At 42.1% G+C, this 21,351-nt stretch overlaps 3 protein-coding genes across 4 annotated transcripts in view; 2 read left to right on the top strand and 1 right to left on the bottom strand.

Annotated features, from left to right (window-relative positions):
* Positions 1-6,911, bottom strand: part of LOC139302435 (NLR family CARD domain-containing protein 3-like) — a 13,284-nt gene extending 6,373 nt beyond the window's left edge. The window contains exons 1-7 of the mRNA XM_070926128.1: positions 6,825-6,911; positions 5,590-5,692; positions 5,071-5,184; positions 4,340-4,459; positions 3,096-3,174; positions 2,682-2,901; positions 1-1,561 (exon numbers count right to left, since the gene is read on the bottom strand). The exon at positions 1-1,561 is cut by the window's left edge and continues 198 nt beyond it. Of these exons, the coding sequence (XP_070782229.1) occupies positions 1-1,561; positions 2,682-2,901; positions 3,096-3,174; positions 4,340-4,459; positions 5,071-5,184; positions 5,590-5,678 (2,183 nt within the window). The 5' untranslated portion in view covers positions 5,679-5,692; positions 6,825-6,911. The remainder of the gene's footprint in view (positions 1,562-2,681; positions 2,902-3,095; positions 3,175-4,339; positions 4,460-5,070; positions 5,185-5,589; positions 5,693-6,824) is intronic.
* Positions 6,912-9,550: 2,639 nt separating this feature from the next.
* On the top strand, positions 9,551-19,117 carry LOC139302436 (NLR family CARD domain-containing protein 3-like). 2 transcript variants are annotated; one of them, XM_070926131.1, is made up of 10 exons: positions 9,566-9,654; positions 9,767-9,904; positions 10,237-10,371; positions 10,493-10,571; positions 12,775-12,970; positions 13,109-14,909; positions 15,015-15,188; positions 15,520-15,693; positions 15,857-15,903; positions 17,985-19,117. In XM_070926131.1, the coding sequence occupies exons 1-10, from the start codon at positions 9,566-9,568 to the stop codon at positions 18,533-18,535; spliced, it is 3,384 nt and encodes a 1,127-aa protein (XP_070782232.1). In that variant the 3' UTR covers positions 18,536-19,117. The 2 variants fall into 2 exon arrangements, with proteins under 2 accessions (XP_070782230.1, XP_070782232.1); XM_070926129.1 differs by lacking the exon at positions 10,237-10,371 and having other exon boundaries at positions 9,551-9,654.
* Positions 19,118-19,234: 117 nt separating this feature from the next.
* LOC139302437 (NLR family CARD domain-containing protein 3-like) overlaps positions 19,235-21,351 on the top strand; it is a 106,064-nt gene continuing 103,947 nt past the window's right edge. The window contains exon 1 of the mRNA XM_070926133.1: positions 19,235-19,511. Within this exon, the coding sequence (XP_070782234.1) occupies positions 19,235-19,511 (277 nt within the window). The remainder of the gene's footprint in view (positions 19,512-21,351) is intronic.

The raw sequence follows: 21,351 nt of genomic DNA, 5'->3' as shown, positions 1-21,351 counted from the left end.
AGATAATTGGCATTCAGTTCATTCAGACAGTAGAACAGATTGATCGCTCTCTCTGGAGAAACATTCTCCCTGATTTTTGCATTAATGAATTCAACTGTTTCCTGATTCATCTCTGGGCTACTTCCTGTCTGTGTCAACAAGCCTCGCAGGAGAGCCTGATTGGCCCTCAGTGAAAGACCCAGGAGGAAGCGAAGGAACAAGTCCAGGTGTCCATTTGGACTCTGTAAGGCCTTGTCCACAGCAGTCTGATAGAAGTATGTGAGTTCAGATTTGTCTCTGAAGACACCAGAGTCGATGAATGTCAGATGGACATGAAGAGCAGCCAGAAACTCCTGAACGCTCAGATGGACGAAGCTGAACACCTTGTCCTGGTACAGTCCTCTCTCCTCTTTAAAGATCTCTGTGAACACTCCTGAGTACACTGAGGCTGCTCTGATATCGATGCCACACTCTGTCAGGTCGGATTCATAGAAGATCAGGTTGCCTTTCTGCAGCTGCTCAAAAGCCAGTTTTCCCAGAGACTCGATCATCTCCCTGCTCTCTGGACTCCAGGTTGGATCTGTCTCTGCTCCTCCATCATACTTGATGTTCTTCAGTTTGGACTGAACCACCAGGAAGTAGATGTACATCTCAGTCAGGGTCTTGGGCAGCTCTCCTCCCTCTCTGGTCTTCAACACATCCTCCAGAACTGTAGCAGTGATCCAGCAGAAGACTGGGATGTGGCACATAATGTGGAGGCTTTGTGAGGTCTTGATGTGGGAGATGATCCTGCTGGCCTGCTCCTCATCTCTGAACCTCTTCCTGAAGTACTCCTCCTTCTGTGGGTCAGTGAACCCTCTGACCTCTGTCACCATGTCAACACACTCAGGAGGGATCTGATTGGCCGCTGCAGGTCTTGTGGTTATCCAGAGGCGAGCAGAGGGAAGCAGTTTCCCCCTGATGAGGTTTGTCAGCAGCACATCCACTGAGGTGGACTCTGTAACATCAGTCAGGACCTCATTGTTGTGGAAGTCCAGAGGAAGTCGACACTCATCCAGACCGTCAAAGATGAACAAAACCTGGAACTCTTCAAACCTGCAGATTCCTGCCTCTTTGGTTTCAGTAAAGAAGTGATGAACAAGTTCCACCAAGCTGTACTTTTTCTCTTTCAGCACATTCAGCTGTCTGAAGGTGAATGGAAATGTGAACTGTATGTGCTGGTTGGCTTTGTCTTCAGCCCAGTCCAGAGTGAACTTCTGTGTTAAGACTGTTTTCCCAATGCCAGCCACTCCCTTTGTCATCACTGTTCTGATTGGTTCCTCTCTTCCAGGTGAGGGTTGAAAGATGTCTTCACATTTGATTGTTGTTTCTGGTCTGTCTGGTTTCCTGGATGCTGTTTCAATCAGTCTGACCTCATGTTCATCATTGACCTCTCCAGTCCCTCCCTCTGTGATGTAGAGCTCTGTGTAGATCTGATTCAGAAGGGTTGGGTTTCCTGCTTTAGCAATCCCCTCAAACACACACTGGAACTTCTCCTTCAGGTTAGACTTGAGTTTACGTCGGCACACTGGAGCACTAGTTCCTGAATAAACAACAAATAGAAATCATTGAGAGTAGTAAAATTGATAAATTGAAACAGTGGCTGTTAGGGAAACACAAATCGGACTTTCTCTCCCTGATACCAATAACAATTGTCACCAATTCCCAAACTCAAGCTGTCAGCTGACACTGAGTACTGTTCCAATAACAATGATCGTTTTTTTTCCATAAATTTGAACTCTCTAAATCTCTCTGTGTGGAACTGATTGAGATCATTCTTCAAGCTCAAGTTAGTTAGAAGTGATGCGTAGTTACATCCTCACATTTTAAATGGCTGCATTTAGACCAAATCCAGCATTGCGGCGATGAAAGCAGTGTGCGGCTCTGTGGGAGCTCTGGAGCGCCGACGTCGTGTTACGTTTCTCCAAAAGTTGAATCCCTCTCTTTTTTTGGAACCCCCTGCAGTCACCACCCCCGCTGCAGCCTAAACTGACTACCCACATTCAAAATGAATGGGAGGACTGGTGTTTTCACCACAACGCAGAGTTTGGTGTAAATGCAGCCATAAAAAATGTGAGGCTGTAACTACGCATCACTTCTGACTTTCAGGTTGTGTGGTTCATATGATAGATTATATTTAACTAGACACTTTATGAGATTGTATTGTTACAATACGTAAACCTCATAACTACAGACACACCATCACTTTCAGCTTGTGTAACACACGTAACATAACATGTTGTGTCCAGACACAGACTTTACAGCTAGCACTAAACTGCTGTGACAAAGGCTAAAGGCTAAAGGCTAAGGCTAAAGGCTAATGTGCCTTCACACTAAAATACATTTCAGTCAGTCTTTAAGCCAACTCATGTGGAAAAGATTATATGTGAATGTACAACATGTAGAAGATATGTGGGGAGTGATAAGCTTGTATTTGTCCCCACAAGGAAACACCAACCTCCTATATGTGGGTGAAGGGTGAAGGCTGCTAGGCTACCTAATGAAACAGAGGACTCGAAACCCAGCAATCCACCTGATATACAACAGCAGGCTGAGACACTATCTCTCTGAACTCAGTATACAGAAAAGGTTGCAAATAGACTCTGAACCAGACCTCATGTTTTATAATTCCTAAAGGCCAATGTCCCCCTAAAAAGTCTTACTGCTCTGCAGACGGTCAGCCAGCCCCTCCTGCTTCATTCTCCTCAGGACGTCCAGTGTGATCTTCAGAAATGCCTCTCTGCTGCTCCTCCTCTGCTCTTCATCTCCATCCACCAGCTCATCCTCACCCTCACTCTGACTCTGACTCTGAAAGCAACTCAGGACTCTCTGGAACTTCTTCAGCTCACGCTTCACAAAACTGACAATGTTGTCCTCAAGCAGCTGGAACAGAATAAAATCTAAAGGTTACTTTCAGTCTGAACTCACAGAACTCAACATCAGACCATCTGTGACAGACTGAAAGCCTGCTGGTCTGAGGAGTGCAGCATGCAGACAACAGAACAGTAGTTTAGTATTTAGATGGTGGCTGTTGTAGTTCGCAGTTGTAATTGTGTCTGTACATTTCATTTACTTACCAGAAATATGGAGTCCAGGTCTGTTTGATGCTTCTGGACGGACTGACCACTGAGAAGCTCTGAGCTCTGCTGATAAAGTCTGTGGAGAAAACAATCACACAGTTGTTCATGTCAGGTTTGATCCTGGTGGAAGGCCAGCTCAGTAAATTCTGCATGTTACATTCACTGTTTTCAATAAAGCAGTTACAGAAACACAGCGGGGTCCAGGAGAGTCTGGTCTCTGCTGATGGATCCTGACAGAAACACATCACATGTTATTGTACCTAGGTCATGTGATAACAGCCAGACCATCTCCATGACAACTGAGCAACTCCATCCACAGAGGAAATGAAAACATTTGAAACCAGTATGTCGGACTGTGTGTTGGGATTGTGTTGTCAGCCTGTCGTATCCAAGGTCAAGAACGAAGCCTGAAGTCCAACTTTTAAGGCAACCTGGCCGAGAAGCCCTTAATACAGAACTGATTCATTAATCCCAGTTTACATTCTCAGTGACCGTCAGAGGATTAAAACCAAACACCATTTGTAAGAAGGACTGAACAAAAACAGCTAAAATGACACAGAGTCATTTTACCCTGATGGGTTTAGAAGAAGAAAAAACAAAATCTGAACCAAAACTACAACTATTAACAAATCTGGAGCCTGATGCCAGGCAGCTACATCATCCAGCGAAGACTTAAGAACACCTCAGAATAACAAGAACAAACCAGAACAGTTACGATATGAGAGACAGAAACCAAATTAGCCACTGTTGATGAGAACACATGGGTCATGAACGCATCCACCTGTGAGCTGAAACAGCTGAAGCTAAAACCGATGGATCTACAATCTACACAAAAGTATGGTAAGTTATTGTCTTCATTCCCGGGACTTGTCTCTACTAACTGTCCCCAAAGTCCGTACTAAAGTGGGAAAAAGAGCATTTCAGTATGCGGCTCCCTCGGCTTGGAATCAGCTGCAGAATCACCTGAATGTTCAGGAGCTGGTAACCCGTTTAAAGTATATATACAATTCTGTAATTTGTGCTCTGTTAGTTTAATGTCCTCAGCTGTGTTATCTGTGCTGCTGTCTGTCTTGGCCAGGACTTGAAAAAGACAAAAGAGTCTTTTGCTCCTGATAAATTAAAACAAATGATGTTACTAATTACTAACTATACTTGGTCTTTAGTTATGTTATATGACTTTCAAATAAGTATTATATTAAATAGTCCTGTGTGGTCCTCTCTCTCACATTTTGATTTCTTACCTTAGATCAGCTGAGCGGTGTCCATCTCTGAAGACAGTCGGTCGAGTCATAGAGCGGTCACTCTTCATGGACACACAGCTAGGTTCAGGAGAGTCTGGTCTCTGATGATGGATCCTGATCCTGAGACACAAAACTGATTCATTATTTCAGTTCCGTGCAGATAATTTACTGCTGAAGAAATACCATGTGAACTGCCCAACGTTTTGAACAGATTGCCCTGACAGCAGTTCTTAGCTCACCTGACATCTGGTACCGATATGTGGACGACAGCTTCACCATAATGCACGAGTACCAGGAGCGGATATTGAAAACCGCGATTTAAATAGGAACAGACACTTCCAACTCAGCAGGGACCACCAGAAGCATCGCAGTGGAAGTCCAGCATGTGGCTGGACTGTCATCACTTACCACAAACCATTCAACACCTTAAGATGTCTGCTGGTACTCCCTAATGAAAAATACCCCCCCCCCCCCCGACAGAAAGACTGGAGTGGTGTATGACGTCATCGTGACATCAGATGTGACGGCTGTGGTGAACTCTGACATCAGTGTTATCATCTCCCCCATATACAACCACCTGTCATCACCTGACTGAGGGTCCATCATGTGATAACTACTGAGCGTACTTCCTCCCCTGAGAAAGACCATGAGAAGTGGTTGAAAGCTTGGAAAACAGCAAGTTAGACCTTGTTTTTGTCAAATCATAAAGTTAGTGATGTCAGTGAAATTACTGTTTCAGTGAGGAGCGGCGTCCATCTCTGAAGACAGTCGGTCGATCCATAGAGCGGTCACTCTTCATGGACACACAGCTGGGTCCAGGAGAGTCTGGTCTCTGATGATGGATCCTGATAGAGACACAAAACTGATTACTCAATGACATTTTAAAGGGTGTATATATAGAAGTGTGCATCATGTCCTTGTGTAACATATATATAGGAGGAAAAGGATACTATAAATATCGACTTTATTTGGAGGTCAAATTGGAGGTGAGTGCACCTGAAATGTCACTAATAATCCCTCATTACACGTGAAAACCATGTGACCACAACTACAGTATGTTCAGTAGGTCAACGCTGAAGTAGAAAAGTGGATCTGTAAACTGTCACAAAGGACAGGTGATAGGTGATAACTTTACTGTTCACCCGTTCATTTGATGAGTACAATGTAATTATTACAGGTGTTCAATGAGAGCGATGAGAACACATCACACATCATCTACAGTCATGGACAGTTAGAGATCCTCATGTCACCTCTGAGCTCTGGTCTGGCTGTCCTGGTCTCCATACAGAGCGGTTTTAGAGGGAGGGACTCCCTCCTCCGTCTCCTCACACTGATTCATAGCAGAGCCCCCACCTTCACACAAACACAGCGACACGCTCATTCATTACAACAAGCTTTACATCACAGGACACATTTCTTCTCATTACTGTCACTAACACGACACAGAGGACGCTTTCTAGAGCTGCAATCAGGATTTATTTGAGCAAATATCGGGGTGCTATAGCTTTAAGAATTGAATTCAATATATATTAAATATTCCCAAATGTTATTCATGTTAATCCCAACATTTAAATATTCTATATTAGCATTATATATTATATCATTATATAATACACAAAACTGGCATGATGCTCTTAAAATGTGTAAATCTGGTATTTGGGATTTTTATTTTACAATCTCTACATTTGGTGTAACACATCCAAAATATATTTGTTGAAAACTAAATTTGGCAAAACACCCTAAATATGTTATTCTAAAATGCAATGTAGCATCCCAATAAAATCCCCACCTCTGTTCTAATCTCCATTTAAAAATTTAGTAGAGTACACCTAAGATGTGGTAGCACAACCATAACCCCCCTGTCAAATTTGATTTAGCACCACAAATACATTTCTTAAAGTGCCCCCAAAAAGTGGTATTTGTTACATTCCTGAAAATGTAAACTGGAACAAAAAACTGTACAAACAACTGAAACAGCTGCTCATTCCATCAGACACACACTGATCAGGTCCATATTAACAGGATTTTGAAGGCTCTGGGACAGTCGAGACAAAAGTGATTCAAAAAGAGGTTTAAGTGAAACCAGGTCTGCCTCAGTGTTGGTAAAAGGTTTGTGTTTTGAACACAAGCGGTGAAACCAGTTCTGACATTCTCAGCATTTTTCAGCAGAGATGTGAGCTGAGATTCGACCAACCGGTTGATTGTGGGCAACACTGCAGTGGAACATCCCACAGTCAGTTTCATTAGATCCACTGAACGCTCATTATCAACTTAGTGTAAAGAGATAAAAGGCTGCTCACTTGAAATGATGAATATGTTTTGCAGCGCAACTGCAGTAAAAAGTCACATTGTCAGTTAAAAAATAAAAGAATTCTTAAGAATATTCAATAATATTCTCTGACAAGCACCAAACAGCTATTTTGAAACAGCCAATCACCATCAAGAAACATCAGACATTTACAGATTCCTCTGGTGGGATTCTCACCTGCTGAACTGACTTCAGGTCAACTGACAGACACTGTTCACCTTCATGTGTCCAGGAAACAGAAGGCGCTGCTGGTTTCTTCCTCTTCAGTCCTGGAGTCTGTTGATCTGAGGACGCCGTCACACCCTCATAACTTCAGAGACCAAGTCTGAAAAAACACCAGCGTGACGTCAGAACCAGTCCAACAGCTTCCAGCCTATCAGAAGTTTTTCTATCTCCTTATTTCCTCTCCCAGACCTGTATGTAATGTAAAGACAGTGTGAGGACAGTGTGTGAAGACAGTGTGAGGACAGTGTGTGAGGACAGTGTGTGTGAGGACAGTGTGAGGACAGTGTGTGAAGACAGTGTGTGTGTGAGGACAGTGTGTGTGAGGACAGTGTGTGTGAGGACAGTGTGAAGACAGTGTGTGTGAGGACACTGTATGAGGACACAGTGTGAGAGGACAGTGTATGAGGACAGTGTGTGTGAGGACAGTGTGAGGACAGTGTGTGAGGACAGTGTGTGAGGACAGTGTGAAGACATTGTGTGTGAGGACAGTGTGTGAGGACAGTGTGAAGACAGTGTGTGTGAGGACAGTGTGTGAGGACAGTGTATGAGGACAGTGTGAAGACAGTGTGTGTGAGGACAGTGTGTGAGGACAGTGTGAAGACAGTGTGTGAGGACAGTGTGTGAGGACAGTGTGAAGACAGTGTGTGTGAGGACAGTGTGTGAGGACAGTGTATGAGGACAGTGTGAAGACAGTGTGTGTGAGGACAGTGTGTGAGGACAGTGTGAGGACAGTGTGTGAGGACAGTGTGTGAGGACAGTGTGAAGACAGTGTGTGTGAGGACAGTGTGTGAGGACAGTGTATGAGGAGGGTCACATTGTGATCATTTACTCAGAGAGGAGACTGGATGATTGAATATAAATTAAAGTATGTTTTTAAATTTAAGCCCTGAATCATGATTGTAAGATCAGACTGAGAAACATGAGCTACATTTAAGGCTTTAGTTTAGATTGCTTCTCCTTGAAAGTCATTTAATCCATTAACATTCCCCTTTAATCACAATCTGAAAGTTTTTGGGAGTTTTGGATTATAAAGTTAAGTTGCTGTCTTACTTTATTACAATAATTTACCTTGAACATGAAAGCTCTGAACATTAGGGATGTCCGAGGTATATTCACACATTATAAGATCATTCCAGGTACTATTATACACCAGTAAGACTTCATGATACAGAACAACTTGGAAATGTAACGTAGACGCAGGTACCCTCTTACCCTCGCTGTGGGAAAGTTTTTTGGTTCTTCTGTACCAGAATCTCCCCAACTGACTACTGGGAGATAGATCAGAGTTACCACCAGGAGTATGGAAGAAACCTCAAGAGGAGCAGCAGCACAGACACAATAGATAAAAAAAATCACAGCATGAACAAATTATGATTCATTATGAAATATGTGTGAAGACTATGGATCCAGGAAGAGCAGCTTCAATGAGCAGCCACAACAGGAAGGACCTAAGCCAAAATACTGCTCTCCACCACAAACACACAGAGGGAGATGAGCTGGTCTTCAGTTCATTAGATGGTCAGTTAGCACCATCTAGTGGACAGATAGTACAACTACTTCATCTGATCAGTGATTCCTCTGACACTGACGGGGTATATGTGTGGAATAACAACCAGTGTGAACACATCCCCAACTTGCAGAACACCATCATTAATTAGCCAGTCACCTCAGGCAGGTGAGGGAGAAGAAATGAGGAGATAGATTCACCTCTCAGAGGCTGGAATCTGACACCTGTTGGATTGGTTTTGATGTCACTCTGGTGTTTTCTCAGAAGCTTTTCTCTGAAGTTATGAGGGTGTGACGGCGTCCTGGCATCAAATACACAAAGACACCAGGACTGACGAGGAAGAAGAAAAGAGCAGCGTCTTCTCTCCCAGTGCTTCTTGGACACATGAAGGTGGACAGTGTCTGTTGACCTGAAGTGAGTTCAGCAGGTGAGAATCCCACCAGAGGAATCTGTAAATGTCTGATAATCAGGATCACTTTGATCACATTGTGTTGTATCACTGTTTGACTGTACAGTAGCCTGTTGCCTGTTTAATTGTTTTTACTTTCAAGTGCAAGTTCAATGTGTCAATTTCAATCTGAGTTAAGGTCCCATATTGTAGAAAGTGCGATGTCCATGTCTTGTTTGATCATAAAGCAGCTCTCGGTGCTGTATAAATACTGTGAAAGCATCAAAACGCTCAGTCCACAGAGAAATGCACACATCTATACAGTCACAGCACTCAGCCACGCCCCCAGCAGGTCATCTGATCCAGGCGGTTGGAGGTTGTTCTGTTTGTCTAAAACGGCTTGTTTCAGTCAGGGGGGAACTGAGGGGCTGCATGAAGGGCCAGGACAAGATACATTAGGACTTTAGTCAACTGTGAATCATGCAAAGCTGCTCTAGTGGTGTCCCAGAATAAAAATATAGAGCTGAAATGTAATAATAATATGGGACCTTTAAAGGACAATGATTTACACATTGTTATTATTATTGGTAATGCTTGCAGGTAGAACCAACAGCAGTTGCAGCAAAGAAATATGCAGAGAGTGTCATAACTGGTTGGACAGCTTCAACTTGGCTGTTAGTATTCCAAGTATTTGTGTCGTGTTAGTGACAGTAATGAGAAGGAATGTGTCCTGTGATGTAAAGCTTGTTGTAATGAATGAGCATTTCGCTGTGTTTGTGTGAAGGTGGGGGCTCTGCTATGGATCAGTGTGAGAAGACGGAGGAGGGAGTCCCTCCCTCTAAAACCGCTCTGTATGGAGACCAGGACAGCCAGACCAGAGCTCAGAGGTGACATGAGGATCTCTAACTGTCCATGACTCTTCTCCATGTCAGAGCTCAGCTCTCAAATCACTCTAACATCATTATTCACACTCAAAGCTCTGTGTGTGTTGTGTTGAAGGCCAGAGCAGCAGAGACCAGACTTTGCTGGACCTGAACCTGGAGCTGGACCTGGACCCAGCTGTGTGTCCATGAAGAGTGACCGCTCTATGGATCTACTGACTGTCTTCAGAGATGGACACCGCTCCTCACTGAACCAGTAATTTCACTCACATTACTAACTTTATAATTTGACAAAAGATCTCCACACAAGGTCTAACTTGCTGTTTTCCAAGCTTTAAACCACTTCTCATAGTCTTTCTCAGGGGATGAAGTACGCTCAGGGTTAGGATGTTATCACATGATGGACCCTCAGTCAGGTGATGGCAGGTGGTTGTATACGGGGGAGATGATAACACTGATGTCAGAGTTCACCACAGCCGTCACAAGGATCTCTAACTGTCCATGACTCTTCTCCATGTCAGAGCTCAGCTCTCAAATCACTCCACCATCATTATTCACACTCAAAGCTCTGTGTGTGTTGTGTTGAAGGCCAGAGCAGCAGAGACCAGACTTTGCTGGACCTGGACCTGGAGCTGGACCTGGACCCAGCTGTATGTCCATCAAGAGTTACCAGTCTATGAATCCTCCTCTTGTTTTCAAAGGACAATGTTCCTCTGAAACACAGTAAGTCAACATAATGTTACCAAATTCTAATTCAAATTCAGAGGGGCTTCACTGGTATGGGAAACAGATGTACATTATGCAACATGTTTCTATCACGTGTGTTTTTGTGTTTCTCCCACAGAGCTCATCAGGATGACCTAGATGTTCCCAGTGGTCAATCTGCGCTGCAGCATCACACAGAACTGGTCTCCATATTTATGGTACCAGCACAGCTACTACTGCTCACTCCAACAGCCACAAATCAAATGACGTTAAGATGGAGAATCTCAGATTTTTCATGATTTTCAACCAGAGGACCAGATGCAGAGTCAGAGGGATACCAGTGTTTGGATGGGATTATGAGTCATTGGGAAGCATTCAGTTTCAGTTGATTTATGTCATTTGGCAATACATCATAGTGAGGATCTCTCCAGGTTGTTTTTAACTTCTTGGAAGAAGCCAGTATGGATGACTTAGAATAGATGATTAAAATGTGAATTCCATGATATTCTAAAGGTGGTACATTTAAAAGGTAAATCTACAGCTTCCCATTTAAATCTGGATTTAGGCCTAATCTCAGGTCGTGTCTAGTTTATGGAGAAGCCAGATACCCTGCTGTACGGAGTTATCAGATAATGGACTGATGGAAGAAAAGATTTAGCATTTGTGATGTATAATAGAACATCATCTGTGTACGAGATGATTTTATGGTAAAATGATTGTGAGGCGGATGCCTGAGATATATTCCATAATGCCTGATGGATGTAGCTGGGGGTACATTTAAAAGTGGGTATCGTGATGAGGATAATGGAAATCTTTGGAATGGTTTTGTTTGTTTACACTGGTTATAACAGAGTACAATGTTTTCATCCACTTGGTGAAACAAGGTCTAAAGTGAAAGAGATAGGTCTATGCTGACACATGCCTTTTGAGCATTGAGAGTTGGTTGGTTGGTGGCCTATTCCTTTTATTGTTACTTTTCTGAGAAATGTTCACTTTCACTTTTGAAGACTGACACGGCCTCCTCACTCCAGTCCATGCCCAGACAAATCCCCAAGGCACAAAGTACACTAATGAAAATATAATGGAAGAAAAATAGAAAGATACATAAAAAGGGAGAAAATATATGAGTGAACATCTTAGTCAGATGGTGTTTTCTTCCCTTAGAGTCACAGTAATCAGTGTCACACTTCCTATCATCATATTTATTTATCTGAATTCTCAGAGTTTTTATCAGGTTTAGTCCTTAAAACAAAGTCATTATCGTAGGTGATTTTAATATTCATGTGGACGTTGATAAGGATAGCCTTGGTGCTGCGTTTCTCTTGTTATTGGATTCGATCGGCTTCTGTCAGAGGGTACAGAAACCCACTCACTGTTTTAATCACACCCTCGACCTGGTTCTGACATATGGACTTGAAATTGAACATCTGATAGTCTTTCCACAGAATCCTTTGTTATCGGACCATTATTTAATAACTTTTGAATTCCTATTACTGGACTACACGCCATTAGGCAAAAAAGTCTACACCAGATATCTATCTGATAGTGCTGTAGCTAAATTTAAGGAAGTGATTCCATCGGCATTTAATTCAATGCCATGTCTCAATAACTGAGGACTCCTATGCTAACCTTCGTCCCTCTCAAATGGACGGTCTTGTTGACAGTGCTGCAGGCTCAATGCGATTGACACTTTGGGTGATAACACCCAAACCCGCAAATTAAAGCTTTATAGCTTATAGCTTTAATATAGGGGACGACTTCCATTAGATTCCTGCATATGTGTGAAAAGGTCATGACATTTCTCACAAAATATGTTGAAAGACTGATGTGTCCAAATTGAAGATCTGAGGTGACATCCTGGGCACTCAGGGTTATTTTGGGGTAAATTAAGGCAATCTTGTCATTCAAATACTGTACGTGGTGTAGTTTTTTCAATTGTGTAAGACCATGTTTAATGTGATGTCATAGTGATGAATTTGTTTCAGGCTGTGTTGTCATATTCATATCGTGCCATATCATACAAATCTTTCATTGCTAGTTCAGTGTTGACCCAAAAGGGTTTTTAATATTTTGTACCATGTCATAAATCATAGCAATATTCCGCTTGCTTATAGGGGTCTAAGGACAGAATATCATCCAATATGATCTTAGTTGGACGGAGAGGGAATGAGTAGCCAAAGTAGTGAGTGTTTGGGATGTTATCTTCTTTTTGTAATGTTTAGGGATGATGAGATACTAGTTGTTTATTAAGTGCTAATAAGACTTACTGTTAAGGAGAAATGGTTAAGTACTGACTGCCAGTTATGAGAATAAACAAGACGTATATCCAAACTCTGTCCAAGATGGCCCTCCAGTCTGTGGCAGATGTTGTGTTCAACAAGTTTAAATTTAATTTTAAGTTTACATTTGACTCTTTTCCAGAGGCTTGAAAAGAACATTGTCAGTTTTGTGAAGAACGAGCTGAAAAGGTTCCAGAAGGTTCTATGTCCAGAATTCATAGAGAATCAGAGTGAAGATGAGGAGCAGAGGAGGAGCAGCAGTGAGGCATTTCTGAGCATCACACTGGACTTCTTGAGGAGTATGAAGCAGGAGGAGCTGGCTGACTGTCTGCAGAGCAGTAAGAGGATTACATGTACATATGCTGCACAAATCTGTATCACATCAATTAAGTTTTCCGGGTTGTAGGGCAATGGTCAAATGTTTACCATCATCAGATGTGCATCCACGTATTGATTTCATTTGGTGTTTTTTTCAGAGAATTTTGCTCCAGTGTGCCGACGTAAACTCAAGTCTAACCTCAAGAGGAAGTTCCAGTGTGTGTTTGAGGGGATTGCTAAAGCAGGAAACCCAACCCTTCTGAACCAGATCTACACAGAGCTCTACATCACAGAGGGAGGGACTCGAGAGGTCAATGATGAACACGAGGTCAGACTGATTGATCCAGCATCCAGGAAACCAGGCAGGCCAGAAACAACAATCAAATGTGAAGACATCTTTCAACCCTCACCTGGAAGAGAGGAACCAATCAGAACAGTGATGACAAAGGGAGTGGCTGGCATTGGGAAAACAGTCTTAACACAGAAGTTCACTCTGGACTGGGCTGAAGACAAAGCCAACCAGCACATACAGTTCACATTTCCATTCACCTTCAGAGAGCTGAATGTGCTGAAAGAGAAAAAGTACAGCTTGGTGGAACTTGTTCATCACTTCTTTACTGAAACCAAAGAAGCAGGAATCTGCAGGTTTGAAGAGTTCCAGGTTGTGTTCATCTTTGACGGTCTGGATGAGTGTCGACTTCCTCTGGACTTCCACAACAATGAGGTCCTGACTGATGTTACAGAGTCCACCTCAGTGGATGTGCTGCTGACAAACCTCATCAGGGGGAAACTGCTTCCCTCTGCTCGCCTCTGGATAACCACAAGACCTGCAGCGGCCAATCAGATCCCTCCTGAGTGTGTTGACATGGTGACAGAGGTCAGAGGGTTCACTGACCCACAGAAGGAGGAGTACTTCAGGAAGAGGTTCAGAGATGAGGAGCAGGCCAGCAGGATCATGTCCCACATCAAGACCTCACGAAGCCTCCACATCATGTGCCACATCCCAGTCTTCTGCTGGATCACTGCTACAGTTCTGGAGGACGTGTTGAAGACCAGAGAGGGAGGAGAGCTGCCCAAGACCCTGACTGAGATGTACATCCACTTCCTGGTGGTTCAGTCCAAACTGAAGAACATCAAGTATGACAGAGGAGCTGAGACAGATCCGCACTGGAGTCCAGACAACAGGAAGATGATTGAGTCTCTGGGAAAACTGGCTTTTGAGCAGCTGCAGAAAGGCAACCTGATCTTCTATGAATCCGACCTGACAGAGTGTGGCATCGATATCAGAGCAGCCTCAGTGTACTCAGGAGTGTTCACAGAGATCTTTAAAGAGGAGAGAGGACTGTACCAGGACAAGGTGTTCTGCTTCGTCCATCTGAGCGTTCAGGAGTTTCTGGCTGCTCTTCATGTCCATCTGACGTTCATCAACTCTGGTGTCAATCTGCTGTCAGAGGCACAAACAACGTCCTGGTGGTTTATGGCCCTAGGAAACAAAACAAAATTAACACACTTCTACCAGAGCGCTGTGGACAAGGCCTTAAGGAGTCGAAATGGACACCTTGACTTGTTCCTCCGCTTCCTCCTGGGTCTTTCACTGGAGACCAATCAGGCTCTCCTGCGAGGTCTTCTGAAACAGGCAAGAAGGAGCTTACAGACCAACCGGAAGACAGTCAAGTACATCAAAGACATAATCAGGGAGAATCCCTCAGAGAAAAGCATTCATCTGTTCCACTGTCTGAATGAATTGAAGGACCATTCACTAGAGGAAGAGATCCAACAGTACCTGAGATCAGGAGGTCTCTCCAAAGTTGAACTCTCTCCTGCTCAGTGGTCAGCTCTGGTCTTCATCTTACTGTCATCAGAAAAAGATCTGGACGTGTTTGACCTGAAGAAATACTCTGCTTCAGAGGAGGCTCTTCTGAGGCTGCTGCCAGTGGTCAAAGCCTCCAATAAATCGGTGTAAGTGGACTAGACTCACTAGATATAGTAATTTGTTAACTTTATATTTCGTGGACAAGAAATACAAACCTTTTCACTATTGTATTTGTCACAATTTATTTTCAGGCTGAGTGGCTGCAACCTGTCAAGTAGAAGCTGTGAAGCTCTGTCCTCAGTTCTCAGCTCTCAGTCCTCTAGTCTGAGAGAGCTGGACCTGAGTAACAACGACCTGCAGGATTCAGGAGTGAAGCTGCTGTCAGCTGGACTGAAGAGTCCACACTGTACACTGGAAACTCTCAGGTTAGAGATCAACTTTTTCTTAAACAGATTTCCATTTGCTGTAAATACTATTTTAAATTCATGACAATGTGAGATAACCATGTCTGAAAGTTATTTCTGTTTTCATGATTTTCAAATTGAATTTGTTTTTAACCTTTTGCAACAAAACAGTCTTGGGGAATTAATAATTTTGTCTTTTTTGTTATTTTCCCCAATCCTATCCGTTGCTGTTTGGCCATTAAATAAAGCCAGTTGATGGAGAACTTTTAAAATGAGTGAAATTAAAACACTTATCAAGTCCACTGTTTCTTCTGGTAACTAGCTTTTGACTGGATTGTGCAATGACTTTCAGGCTTTCAGGTTGTCTGGTCACCGGAAAAGGGTGTGCCTCTTTGGCCTCAGCTCTGAGGTCCAACCCCTCCCACCTGAGAGTGCTGGACCTGAGCTACAATCATCCAGGAGACTCAGGAGTGGACCTACTGTCTGCTGGACTGGAGGATCCACACTGGCGACTGGACACTCTCAGGTATGGACTGATAACAAGAGCTCACACACTATTTCTCAGTCACACAAACAAACTGAGAAACACTGCTCTATGTTGAACATCAGTTTGGACTCAGTCAAAGTGAAAGTTATAAAATACCCATGTTTCCATAATCAAAGAGAATATTGTATGTTTCTTCTACTAGGATGGAAAATTGTGAAGAGCAGAGGATGAAACCTGGTGTGAGGAAGTGTAAGTGTGTTTTCATTTTATAGTTAAACAGCAGACATTTTTCTACTTAGAAAGAAAATACATTATAAGAGCAAATGAAAAATCCAATGAAATCCAACTGTGATCAAAGTTTACATTATTTACATTGAAAAATGGAAATTATGACATTTAAAACATTTAATTTATCTTCATAATATGTTTATACTATATACAGTTCCTGGGTGCTGTCACTGAAATATGAATGAACATGTGACAAACGCAGAGAATGAGGACCAAAGTTCAGAAAACAGGCAGGAAACTGAGGCAGTTTTTCTCTTTAGGATTTTACTGAAGATTTTAGGTAGGCAGAAACTAAAAACAGCAAAAGTCTCGACAGAAGGTGACCCTAAATATATAAAGCTCTTTCTTTACACTCCAGCATTGACTGTTTAGATGAAGGGACTATATACACCCACAGGCTGATAGATAGATAACTTTATTAATCCCCAAAGGGAAATTAAATTGTCATAGCAGCCAAAACACAGAATACGCAAGAAATAGAAACGTACATTAACCAGCAAAGTCTAAAAATAAATAAATAGGTGCACAAGTAGTAGGGAGGGGGGTGGCAGATAATACAGACACAAGCATGATGAGCTGATTGTGTCCTTTACATTAGTCAATAATAACAGTATCTTCCAAGCATGAAAACAAGAAGGTAAGACATGTTATTTCAATTAGGCTGTTTTTCTTTTTTTGTTAAATCTTGTTAAATGTGGGGATTTATTTTCTGTGAGGGGATAGATCTAACTAGGTATGTGATTGGAGAAGTTACCCGAAGAGGGTTGTGCTTTCTTTCTCTATTACATACACAGAGTTGATGAACACATAGTTGTTCAGTAACATGAAAATGATATCACTACAAAGGCTCTATATTGAGTTTTCATAAAGTCCTTTTTGTAATGCCATCAGTGGCTGTTAAGTGAAGGACAGTCAGCATCCTGTTGCTCGTGCCTGCTGTCTGTAGACGCGAGTGAGCCAAAACCGTGAAGTGACACCAGACTGATTTACTGTGATTTACAATCATATTTAGAATAACGTTACTATCTGTAATGTTCCTATATTTTATTTGGACCATTGGCTTCATGATACTAACTAGCTTGCCGTTTGCAAATTACTTCATCAACTAACGTTACGAAGCAACCAATACCAGATCCATGCCATATAGCTAAGTTACAGCTAGCAGGCTAACCTTAGCTTAGCTTACAGTTAGCTAGTTGGCTGCCCCTGCCTTGTGTCGCTCTTGGCTAGTAGAAAGCAATCATTAGTTACACACATTTGCTTTCTACCGTTACATCATTTATTGTTGGCTAACCTCAAGGCAGTTTGTCAGAATACATTAGTTAGTATCATGGATCATGTTAGCTGGTGAAGTAATTTGGCAAGCTAGCCAACTAACAGATCAAGTCAGATAGAATTTTGCTAATAATAATGTTAGTGAGCAAGCAAGCAAGCTAAGGTTAGCCAGCTAGCTGTAACTTAGCTATGCTGCGTGGATCTGGTGTTGGTTGCTTTGTAGCATTAGCTGATAAAGTACTTTGCAAATGGCAAGATAGCCAATTTACAACCAGATCAGCCCTGAGAGTCTGGATGAATTAGCTGACGTTATCCACTCAGACAGTATTTTGCTACATTAGCTAGCAAGCAATTCGTCCGCATTAGCAAGCAAGCTACGTTGACTTTGTGTTAGACTTTGGTTTGAGATTAAGCACCGGCTCCAAACCGGCCCTCAAACTGCCTTGGTGGAAAGGGGGTAAGTGTTGTGGTGGGTGCCAGTTGTTTGTTGATGTTAGCGGACTTCATTTCTAACGTTAGCTATAGTTGCACAGTGTTGGTTCTGTCGGGGAGCTGAAGAGAAGCAAGGCACTTGGGAACATCACATCCTTTGGATTGGAGGGTCTCATTTTTGAAGTTACAATCAGTTCACACGTTGGCAATAAAAAGTGATAATTGCATGTAAAAAACTCTACATAGTACCTTTAACAAAACAGTGAAAACAGTAAATTCAACAGTTGTATCACATAATTATTTATTTATTAGTTGTATCTTGTTCTTTCCATCAGTTGCCTGTGAACTCACACTGGACCCAGACACAGCATACAGGAAGCTCAAACTGTCTGACGACAACAAGAATGTGACAACAGTGAGGGAGTATCAACCATATCCTGATCATCCAGAGAGATTTGACTGCTTCTGTCAGCTGCTGTGTACAAATGGTCTGACTGGTCGCTGTTACTGGGAGGTGGAGTGGGAAGGAGCAGTTCACATAGCAGTGACCTACAGAGGAATCAGAAGGAAAGGAAACAGTGCTGACTGCAGGTTTGGAATGAATAATCAGTCCTGGAGTCTGAGCTGCTCTGGTGGTGGTTACTCCGTCTGGCACAATGACAGAGTAACAGACCTCCCACTCCCCTCGTCCTCCGTCTCTCACAGAGTAGCAGTGTATGTGGACTGTCCTGCTGGCACTCTGTCCTTCTACAGAGTCTCCTCTGACACACTGATCCACCTCCACACCTTCAACACCACATTCTCTGAACCTGTTTATCCTGGGTTTGGGATCGGGTTTGGGTTTGGCATTCGCTCATCTGGTTCTGTGTCTCTCTATGAGACATAGGAGGAAGAATCTAGTATTAATGGATTAACGCAGAAAGTCCACAGGGTCTGGCTGCGTCATGTTCCAGATGTGTTCCAGCTCAGTCAGGCTTTCAGTGTCCACAGGAAATGTTTCAGAAGCAGACCGTCTCTTCTTCAGCACCCACATGTAGAATATAGTTCAGATTTGTTCTGCCAACATTGTTCATGTTGTAGAAGCATAAATACATGTTTGCAACTCAGTTAGACGTGGAAACAGATGCTTTATGTGTGAACCAAAAACACAACAATAAACAAATTAATTCTTCGAAAATTCTCTCTTTTTAACCCCAAAAATTTCTTGCCACAAAATTACTTTTTAAATAAACTTCCTAAAATTCTCAGTCTTGTATTTTAGTAGCTTAGTTAGAGATTTGGTTTTCCCATTGCTACAACATTGCATTTTAGAAATGATGAACAAATGTCCTGAAATTCTCTGTTCAAATTGCATTTGTCAGAAAATAAAAGTACATCATCAGAGATTTATGGTCACAAAATAAAATGCATAACTACTATAAATACAGAGACATGCAGAAGTTGTGAAAGTGTCGGAGAAATAAAAAAATCTTGAGAGAAAAAGTACAGCTTGGTGGAACTTGTTCATGACTTCTTTACTGACTAATTGGAGTGTTTTTAAAACCAATAGATTTTCTCCTGGTGTTTGATGGTTGCAAGAGAAAAGATGGCAACACCTAACGAGGTCCTCTTGGGAACTTTAGAAGATTTGGGAGCTGAAGACTTTAAAAAATTCAAGTGGTTCCTGCAGCAGCAGGGGGTCCTGGAAGGCTTGCCAGCACTCCCAAAGAGTCGACTGGAGAATGCAGACCGGGTGGACACAGTGGATCTGATAATGCAGACCTTCAGTATAAACAGTATTAAAGTGACCAGAACGGTTTTAGGGAAGATGAATCAGAATGATCTTGTTATGACTTTATCAAACCCCACATCAGAACCTACAGGTAAGTCATGGTGTGACTTTAAAAAATTAATGTAACAAAGAAGAAACTTGCATATTACGACTTCAAAAGCATTTAAAAAAAACATTAGCTTTGAAGCTAATGTCTTCCTTTTATCTATTGAGGGATGCTAAGTAATTTTACAATAGTTACCCTATTCAGGACCTAGTTGTCAAATGAGCTGAATAGATGCCATAAATACAGAAATGTCTTTGTTTTATTCACTCAGAGATTCTTGCTGTGTGCCAGCGAAAACTCAAATCCAACTTACGAAAGAAGTATCAGTATGTGTTTGAGAAAATCACAAAAGCAGGAAATTCAAAACTTCTAAATCAGATCTACACAGAGCTCTACATCACAATGGAAGAGACTGGAGAGGTCAACATGGAACACGAGGTCAGACAGATTGAAACAGCATCCAGGAAACCAGCAACACTAGAAACAATCGGATGTGAAGACATCTTTAAACCCTCACCTGGAAGAGACGAACCAATCAGAACAGTGATGACAAAGGGAGTGGCTGGCATTGGGAAAACAGTCTTAACACAGAAGTTCACTCTGGACTGGGCTGAAGACAAAGCCAACCAGGACATACAGTTCACATTTCCATTCACCTTCAGAGAGCTGAATGTGCTGAAAGAGAAAAAGTACAGCTTGGTGGAACTTGTTCATCACTTCTTTACTGAAACCAAAGAGGCAGGAATCTGCAGGTTTGAAGAGTTCCAGGTTGTGTTCATCTTTGACGGTCTGGATGAGTGTCGACTTCCTCTGGACTTCCACAACAATGAGGTCCTGACTGATGTTACAGAGTCCACCTCAGTGGATGTGCTGCTGACAAACCTCATCAGGGTTCATTTTCTGTCCACTAGATGTTGCTAATTAACCATCTAATGAGCTAAAGTTCAGCTCAGATCACAAATAAAGGTTTACACTTTAACTCAGCAGATATAATGTACATTAAATAACCAAATAACTGAAACATCAACAAGAAAGTTCAAACTAAATCTAAATATCTCATGCTGTCACAAAAAGCTGAAGGACTGAATACTTCATGAAACTGTTTCAAATACAAAGTCCAGGTAACATGAGACACTGGAGCAACGCTGACTGTTGGAGCTGATCCTGGAGCAGTATCAAAAAAGACATGACATGAGGTCCTTACTCAGAGTCCAGTTTTTATTGAGTTGTGTGTAATTCACATTGTAGCTTTCTATTATTTTTCATCAGATTTTCTCTTTTTGTTTTCCTGCTTTGATTATTTTGAGTGATGTATCTTTTTCTGTAGGTAACATTTTGATAATTTATAAATTTTTATAGGTTACGCAATTATTTTTTCATTGATATCAGTTTATTATGATTTCATGATATTTAAATCACCAACTGGTTCATTTAAGTTATATATATTCTTTGATAATTATACACACTTTTGTTTTCCTAGTGTTTGGACCTCTGGCTACCTGCTTTCTACATTTAAAAACCGTCACTGAATACAAGACCATGTTTGCTGAAACAGAACGTTTATTGAAATTTGCAGTGCATCACCCCTATACTGCAAGACATAAACATCATGTCAGTATTTTATTTTGAGTCTGTTCACCAGCTGCTGTGATATTCAAGGACAGAGTCTCAGCTTGGTTTCAGATCAATTAATTTAATTGATACAGAACTTGGAATTGTAGTCAATGAGATAAGAGCTCATTTCGTCACCAACTATAAGAAGAAACCATCCTCCCCCAAGTGTGCACCATATTCTGTAAGTCCCAGTAACCAGTAACCAGTAACCAGCTCACAGAACAATGAGGAGCTTTGAGCAACAAGGCTCGGCTGGCAGGTTAGGCCAGAA

The sequence above is a fragment of the Enoplosus armatus genome, chromosome 19, assembly GCF_043641665.1.
Source record: "Enoplosus armatus isolate fEnoArm2 chromosome 19, fEnoArm2.hap1, whole genome shotgun sequence".
NCBI lineage: Eukaryota > Metazoa > Chordata > Actinopteri > Centrarchiformes > Enoplosidae > Enoplosus > Enoplosus armatus.
This window is presented reverse-complemented; position numbering and strand designations above follow the sequence as displayed.